The sequence below is a fragment of the Neolamprologus brichardi genome, chromosome 16 (genome assembly GCF_056152115.1).
Source record: "Neolamprologus brichardi isolate AB-2024 chromosome 16, ASM5615211v1, whole genome shotgun sequence".
In the NCBI taxonomy this organism is placed as follows: Eukaryota; Metazoa; Chordata; class Actinopteri; order Cichliformes; family Cichlidae; genus Neolamprologus; species Neolamprologus brichardi.
Window position 1 is genome coordinate 22,464,888 of NC_142119.1, and position 8,847 is coordinate 22,473,734.

At 38.3% G+C, this 8,847-nt stretch overlaps 1 protein-coding gene and 1 non-coding gene across 2 annotated transcripts; one reads left to right on the forward strand and one right to left on the reverse strand.

The window, feature by feature from the left end:
• Positions 1 to 2,502: 2,502 nt before the first annotated feature.
• Positions 2,503 to 3,054, reverse strand: LOC118454021 (helix-loop-helix protein 1-like). Its single transcript, XM_035906617.2, has one exon. It carries the CDS (start codon positions 3,052 to 3,054, stop codon positions 2,707 to 2,709), a length of 348 nt encoding a protein of 115 aa, XP_035762510.2. The 3' UTR covers positions 2,503 to 2,706.
• Positions 3,055 to 7,907: 4,853 nt separating this feature from the next.
• Positions 7,908 to 7,990, forward strand: trnal-cag (transfer RNA leucine (anticodon CAG)). The gene has a single exon. It is a non-coding gene; the product is annotated as a tRNA-Leu (tRNA).
• The last annotated feature ends 857 nt before the right edge of the window (positions 7,991 to 8,847 follow it).

The following is an 8,847-nucleotide window of genomic DNA, read 5'->3' on the forward strand; positions in this document are numbered from 1 at the left end:
GTTTTTCTCTTCCTGGAGGTGGAAGGTATATGACAGGCATCCACATACCCAAATGACCCTGCTAGCAGCTATGGATGCAGCTTGTGATGACATCACAGCAGAGTCCTGCAGAGGGTGGATTCGACACTCCAGAAGATACTTTCCCCGATGCATCGATAGAGCTGACATTCGCTGTGATGTTGATGCAAATATGTGGGCAGACAGACAGGAGCGTCTAGATATCAATGATTGATATGCAGCAGTGTCTGTTTTTCAGTTTGTTTGTTTTTGTTTCATAACTACTGCAGTAAGGTTTACTGTCTAAGTGAGTTTGTGTTTGCTGTAAAATGTTTGATTTACTGTATTTCCCCAGTTGCACAATGCTGTGAACAGTTTCAATTGAATATTATCAAGAGTGCATATGAAGTGTGTTGATTTTCCTTTACAATTTATGGTTTTCAACATGCCATGCATGCTGTCCAGACTTGACATGTCATTGGGAAGCACCTACAAAGAAATCCGTCACAATGAGAACATGTTCAAACCATTTGATTTTGTGACCAAAGGTGCTGGTGTTATGACTTGTAATTGTGACAGCCCTGACACTTTGATTGATATAAGTACTTGCTTTTGATGAATATATTATCTGTTTTGATTAAGGGACTTGCTTTTGAAGCATTGACTACTTATTTTGAACAACTGACTTTTCTTTTTGATGAAGTGACTCACTTTTGCAAGTTATCCACCATGTTTTGCAGTTTGCACTAATTGTTTTGAGAAGAGCCTTAGTAGTGGTGCAAAGTTTAATTCTGTTGTGAGAAATGCACCAAAGCAACTGAGAAAAACTGTAATAGGGGCTTAACACCTGCACCTGATTGTGTCATCTCATTAGTGTCATACCAGGGATGCAATTTCTATAATAGTTCGAGGTTCTGGTGTCATAGCTGACACTTCCAGGGCCCTGGTGCCTCACCTCTGATCTCTGCAGACAGAAACTGTCTGTGGGCTCTGTAGTGGATAAATTGCCAGAGGAAATTCCATAACAGGTAAGTGACAGAGAAAAATGTAGAAGGGAACATGCCACTTTTCACTGTTATTAAAAGAACCAACTTTGCAATCTGAAAAAAGTGAGATTTTCTTGATCCCCTGCACAACAATAGCAGTAATCAATAAAACACAACGCAATGGTGCTAGTTTTTACTTAACTCCTGACCTTGAACACAGCAGTTGACAGGAGATACATTTAGTTGTTTTTCTCTTGGGTTTTTAAATGCATCACATCTTCGACAGGCTGAATTTCCCTTATGGCTGAGACTTTTTCTGCATGGATTACACGGTAATTAAAGCATATGCTATTGAGGAATCTCCAGGTGCTGCAGAACCTCTTGAGATATCTTATTAAACAAACATTTCTCAACAGCTCAAGATACTCAAAACCCGTATGAAAACTATGATGTCAAATATGATCTATATAATATGATAACAAAAGATGTATTTGGGCCTGCTCGATAACCATATTTTAAAAACTGACATCACACCACGAAGAAACCGCTTACCGTATATGTAGTTCTCTAAAACGCCAGCAGAGGGCGAGGTTGCTCCTTTCAAGGAAAAATAAACTGGATTGAATTCTGAAATTTACAAACTCAAATTCGAATACATGTGCAGGAGGAATTGCATTAAACTTATAATTACATTTAATATATTGTATCAAAATTCTGTGTGTGATCAATAAGCCCTTGTTTCACCATTTGACCAACGTCTCTAAACACACACAAGCTTTACGCTTCTTTGCCCTATTTGCCCCGAAATCTGACATTAAGCTGAGCCCCGTGTTCCCTGTATTCTCAGAAGCATTGTGTTCAGTGTGTAGACCAGTGCGTGTAATGTGCTGCATGCACAAAGGACTCTCGCTCTTGCTGCTGGAGTGGACATGAACAATACCTCGAGCCCCACGGGCCACATTACAGATTCGCATAAATGGACGAAAGGAGGAGCGCAGGCAGCCTCAGACTAATGGAGAGGAAAACCACGGGCGCGAGTGAGCTGAAAGCTACATCCTGATGTCATCCGGTATTTGGGCAGAATGTCAGAACCTTGAAATGTTCGGAAATCTGTTTTTGAATGCCCAGAAATTAGACCTGTGTGTTCGTTTACCCATGACTAAGACAAAGGTGTCAACTTCTTTACAAACGCTACAAACAACCCTCTAAAAGAAAATATAAACTCACATTTATTTCTCAGCATTTTGGTGAAACTTTATTGTTTCTGAACTCTTCCGGATTCAAAAATATTACAAGATGAATTTGAAAAAACAAGATGAGCCTTTTTACTGTTTATTTTAAGAAAATTTGATTTGAAATGAAATTCCAACTGCCATTAGAAGAAGGAACACAGAGCACACGAGTGTTTTACAGTTACATATTATATTATATAAGTTTCTTTAAAACTTGGTGGAATAAGAACCAACCCCAAGCATGATAATGTTTCCATAAGTTAGTGAATAATAAACAGAATGCAATATGTGATATAGAGAAAGGTCCCAAAAATATTTTCCATTCTTCGGGTGCTTCTACGGATGTTAAGTCTCCAGTGCTGCAGCTCATCCTCATAATGAAACATCATCATGCAATAATAATGTCAGCGTGGTATTCCATTAGGATACAGACCAGGGATTCACCATATCCCTTGTTCTTTAGTGGCTGGATACGCACTGCCACACTTGTCCTAAATGTCCAGCACGTGGTCGAGATATGAGATGTAACAAATCGCGAGTCGCAAGATTTCAATCTTGGACAACTTTTTGTCTGGCGGGAGCGTTGGGAGCAGTTTCCTTAGTTCTGCAAAGGCCACATTGAAGGCTACGACACGGACCCGTTCCCTGGTGGCATGCGCAGATCGATATTTGGCTGTGGCGCGCCTCTTGCGCCTCTTCTCCTCCTTGGAACGCGCTTTGGTCTCTCCATCCTGGGTTCCGACCGGCATGGACCCATACTGCGCACCGAGGGACTCCAGAAGGGTGTCTGTGTGTCCCCAGGGGAGATCAGACTCCTGATGATCACCGCTGAGCATCATATTAAAACCTCTGTTAAAAAATAGAATAAAAAATACTACTAGGCAAATGAAACTGAGGCAATACTGTAATTCTATAAAACATGCACAAATCATGGATGTAAATCTGAAAACATTTTATTTTCTTCTGGCTATTCCTCATTAAATGGCAATTAGGAACAAATGCTGGGATATGAGAGACTCCTGCTGCCCTTCAGTGGAGAATCTGTAGTATTGCCACTATAGCGACGCTGTCCGAGGTACTGAAACATCAAGACAAGAAAACAAAGCGAAGCAGCCCTTGTTTGTTTTACAAAAAACAACTGGTATAGTAAGAATAGCACACATTTATGATATCTTTCCTGAAGATAATATCTATATATAGAACAGTGTGCAAGAGGAACATCGGATTGTTTGTGTTTTTATCTGGTAATGTTTCAACTTTCTAGCAGATTTCGACGAACCAAACCAAAGAAAAAAAGAAAAAAAAAAACAAAAGAAAAAAACGAAACGAACGAAAAACGCGCAGAAGACCTTGGAGTAACGACCGTGGAAACAAAAAACAAGGCTGAACTTACCTTGTGCATTCGAGGAGAAGGTTTCATCTCATTCCGCAATATCAAATATTTAAGCTGCAGGTAAAGTTATCTCGCCAGCAGCCTTCATGGTCTCTGACTCTTGATTTACCCGAGTGGAGAAAAATAGTTGAAAACTGGACTTGAAGTGGAGTAAAAATCAGCCCACGTCGTCTTTCCCTTCCACCACACTGTCACTGTTGTATGGCTCCATTCAGCAGCAGCATTTTTTGGTCTTCTTCACCCCCCCCACCTCCCCTATGTTTCCTCGCCTGTCTGTGCGCAGGATTAGACACTCTCGTCTTACTACACGGAGCTCAGCGACGACAAGCAAAACGGATTACGCAGTCTTCTTTCGCTTTTATTAACCAGCAGGTAAAAATAAAACCTGCCTGCGCCCCCGCCCTGTTTTATGAGATTTGTTTTTGCAGACGGTTCATTTGAAATGTTAAAATCCAGTCCACTAAATTTAATGTCCACTTGACGAAAACTTCTGCTAGTGACGTCACATTCCCCTGGCTCTTATTAGCAGAAGGTCAAGTGAGCACCTGGGTCTACACAGAAGGAAAATCAAAAAGCCGGTGGAATATCTGCTGTAATAGCCTTGACCTGATGCAAGACTGAGTCATATTTGTGAAACTGGAGAATTAGAAGGTGACAAGATTGCTGGTAGAAAGCTGTGGATCTGCAAACCAGTGTGCACAACTCTTGCTTTGGACTCAGGAGGGGAAGCGTTTTTAATTATATATATATGAAAATCCAATTTCATGCAAGTTATGCATACCATGCATTAATATCTATTTTTATATTGAGGATTAGTTTTTTTTTTTTTTTCTTTTACCTCGTCTGGTCCAGTGTGCTAGTTGCAGAGCTGTGGCTATGACATTTTGATCTGCTCATTTCCGGAAATGTCAACGCTAATCATTACCAACATAATCACTTAGAGTAAATCACCACTGAGCCTCCACCTCTGTGGTGGTAGTGGAAAATGTTTCTTCAGACGCTGTCAGAAATGGCACAGTAAATGCTCGACTGGATCGTGTGAAGTTATTGAGATGGCCTTGGCATATGGCTAACATCATTACCGTTCTCTGCATGAACATTTATGTGTTGTCGATTTGAAAAGGGCGTGGATATGATTCTCATCACAGGAAAGAAATTGGCGCACGTTATGACAATGGCTTCCCAAAATTGCAGTGTTGGCAAACATGTGGCCTTTTCAAAGAGGACTTGACGGACATGATGGCATCCTTTGCATTTCTTTACACCGCTTAGATCTAATGTCAATGTATCATTGACTTTTTCTTTTTTTTTTTTGCAGGACTGTGAGCACTTTAAACATCTGAATAAATGAATTTACCATCATTGCTGAAGCAGTGATGATCAGCTCTGCCTGTATCTGGCTGTAGCTGTAATCTTTCAGCAAGGTTTTATTTATGCTGTGATATCCTATAAAATATAAATGCTGGCCAGTCTGGCCCGCTGGCAAAATCACGCAATCTCTTTTGCCATCATCATGAAAAACCAGTACACGGATAATTTTTTATTGATCATAAATAGTAGGAACATTCACAGTAGAGAAGGCATGCAGCAGCCAGAATAAAAGACCATTTTATGAACGGCTACTTGTAATTATCAGTGTAAATACGGTTTAATCAATCTAAGATAAAACCACACATAGCCTTGTAATGATACTGATACTGCAGCCCAAAAAATGCTTTTCTCACAGATGTCTTGCAGGGTTACACCAGGCTGGCTTTTGCAGATATATACTATATATGCAAATGCTCTGTTTCTGTGCTAGTTTTTCTATTCTTTTTTACTCGTTGACCTTCATTTATCTTCTTTGACTGCACTGTTTGGCTTAATGTCAGCAGATTCTGGAGATGCTCAAACAGTTGCTCAGATCTATCTATCTATCTGTCTGTCTATCTATCTATCTATCTATCTATCTATCTATCTATCTATCTATCTATCTATCTATCTATCTATCTATCTATCTATCTATCTATCTATCTATCTATCTATCTATCTATCTATCTATCTATCTATCTATCTATCTATCTATCTATCTATCGCTCTCTCTAGAACCTGAGTCATGTCAAACAACACCACATTATTCAATTCAAGCAGCTGTGACCATAAAGTCTAACTGGTCTTGTATCATCTCCTCCTTTTCTTATTGGTTCTTCTGGGTTTAGCTTCTCATCTGTCTCAGTCTGGACACCATCTGTTTAAAGGACACAGACACAAACCTCATATTTATATCTCCTCATTCTCATCTGTTCATAACACTCATGCAGACCCGGGCATTATGAAAATGCATTTGCTAAATATTTTGCTTACACACAATAAAAAACAAAAAAAAAACAAAAATCAAACTAAATTTCCTGTTTTTGTCAAAGCTTCTATTTTTACTGTGAAGAAAATATGCCTTAGTACCCCCTCTTTCTTTTGATTACTCTCCAGAACTTTACCTCCATCATCATTTGTCAGCTTCTATAATGAGTTTGCAGCAAACAGCACAGTAAATGTGAATGAGTTAAAGTAGTTAAGGTTTAATGTGTTCCCTATTCCTCCCCCTCAGCCTGGTTAACATCTGCTGTCATATTTTGTTTCTGCTGTTTTGGACTTTGGTGGCATCTAATCAATCAGCTCAGTCCTCATGGTGACAGGGAAGGAAACAAAGAGGGCAACGGAGGAGGGGAATGACAACAGTGAACAAAAACAACAGACAGAGAGAACTCTGATGACTGAAGACAACATCAACCTGTGAGCAAATGTTCCGAATTATTATCAAGCTTTGCTGTAAAATTTAAGCTGACACTAAATAATTAGTAAAGTAGAGAGATAATTTTATTCTGTACACTTCCAGTACATAAATGTTAATCACTGCAATGCCAGTTGGCTTGGCACAGCTTCATAAGCTACTATAAATGCTGAGGAGGAGGGGAAAGAATTATATATATATATATATATATATATATATATATATATAAAATTATATAAAAATGATCTATATGTATGTATGTATCTATCTATCTATACAAATTAAGCATATACATTTCACGTATTCACATCATTTTTGTATAATAATTAATACAGAGAAGGTTCAATAGAAAAGATGAGCTAATTATTTGTCATTTATTAGTTTATTTGGGGTTCAACACAGGGTCAAAAATAATGTATTAACAAGTTTTCTAATGTCACACAGAAGTGTACAAGATGTTAGAGATAGAGGGAGACATTAACCATAGAGAACTTTTTCATGCTTGTGGTATAACATCTAACAAATATCCGTGAGGTTTGTGTGTCATCCACTCGACAGAGAACACAGGGCAGTGTTTCCCTGCTAGACACTGCCACAGTTCAGTGAACATCTCTTCATGGTGTTGCCTTCAGGGGCTTTGAATTTGAAAAAATCTATTTGCTTGACAAACATATAATAAGTGACTTATTATCCAGATTAAAAAAAGTACTGAGGGAGGATTAGGAAGGGGCTGGGCGAGTGTGCTGGCACGCACACACTCACTAATGTAGAGAGAGAGAGCAGAGATGTGCCTTTTAAAAAATGCATCACTTTACAAAGGCACAAAATGTGAAAATATAGATTAAAAATGGCAACTTGTACTTGTGAAGAAACTGCATACATACCAGTTTTTGCTCTTTTTTTTTTGCTAGTTTAGAACAAAACTTCTTGCAAAGAGAATCTTGCACTGTTACTAACTCTGTATTTCTCAGTAGTATGAATCCTTAAAAAGGAATTTTAGGTTTTAAAGTTTCAGAGTCAGTGTAATATTGCTCCAGGACATCCCTATGGATCTTTTCCTAAAGGCTGATGCAGCAAACCCATTTGTTTCGCTGCCAGGCAGCAGTGCTGAGGTGGTGCCAAAAGTCTCCCAGTAAATCCTGGACTTGTGTTTACTTCTGGTCATTGCAGTGATTAAGCCAGTGACATTAATCTGTGAAAGGTTGCAGTATGCATGCTTCACAATGATTCTGTTCTGTCAGTAGCAACAAATCATGACTCACCATCTGGATGCCCATTACTCACTGTTGATTTTTACAGTTTGTGATTAACCATAAACTGCATCAAATCTATGTGTTGGGTCCAAGAGAATCAAATAATGTCGCCATCTAGTGGTAAGTCAGAAGTACTCAATAGGAAAAGTGGAGAATAGAGAATTATTTGTGTTATTCAAATATTTGTAATTCATATTAAATATATTCAGTAAACACTTTATATGAAGTATTACCTAAACGTGACCCAACAAAACAGTTTTTGAAGTGTTGAGATTGCAAGTCAGGATGGCCGAGCGGTCTAAGGCGCTGCGTTCAGGTCGCAGTCTCCCCTGGAGGCGTGGGTTCGAATCCCACTTCTGACATTATCTGTTTTCTGTAAAACTGAACAATTTCCAATCTGACATCTGTGACCGAGGCTTTGAACTATGAAAAGTTTATAAATCGTCATATCGAGGTCCTGGTTGATTTCATATTGTTCAAAAGGAATCCACTAGAGGGCACATCTGGCTCTTTTCACTCTGTGCATCCAGTAAAGTGCCATAGAGGTCTCAGCGAATAAAGGGAGATTTAAAAAATAAAATCAAGCTGTTGCTTTTTAAATGAACTCTTTAGACTAAGCTCAGTGCCTCATGCAGTGAACAATGAACAGCTTCTTGTTTTAAAATCACACAGTTTTTGGAGTGATCGAGTTGCTTGTTATTATTTATCAGTGATGTCAGTGGAAAATAGAATGAATTATTTTTGACAGTAGTGAGTTTACTAGTGAAAAAATATCGTATGTATGTCTAGCTAAAGAGTTTCAACACCTCTAACTTCTCAAGCACATACACATACATTTCAGTCCAACTTTAAAGGGAAAAAAGTTAATATTAATATTAATTAATGAATTAATTTTAGATTTTTATTATAACTTTTTAAAATGTTTACATCTTTAGTTGTGACTCCAGAGCTGCTGTTACAAACCTCTCGAATTTTTGGTGGAAGCGTGTGGATCTGGTTCCAGATTGGGCACAAGCACCAAATATATTCCCAATAACATTTATTAGCTATTTATCTACATCGATTTATTCTTTTTTAAAATCAATATTTTAATACTGCTATATATCTTTAATTTGTATGTAAGTATTTGTTTTTACTTTAGAAAAATAGAAATACAACTGCAAGACTTTGCATTGTCCACACGATGGCACTGCAACTCACCTTTTTCTGTTACAGTTTT

What these genes read in the sequence shown, in the direction of transcription:
- LOC118454021 (XM_035906617.2), bottom strand. Translation starts at nt 3,054, where the DNA reads ATGATGCTCAGCGGTGATCATCAGGAGTCTGATCTCCCCTGGGGACAC.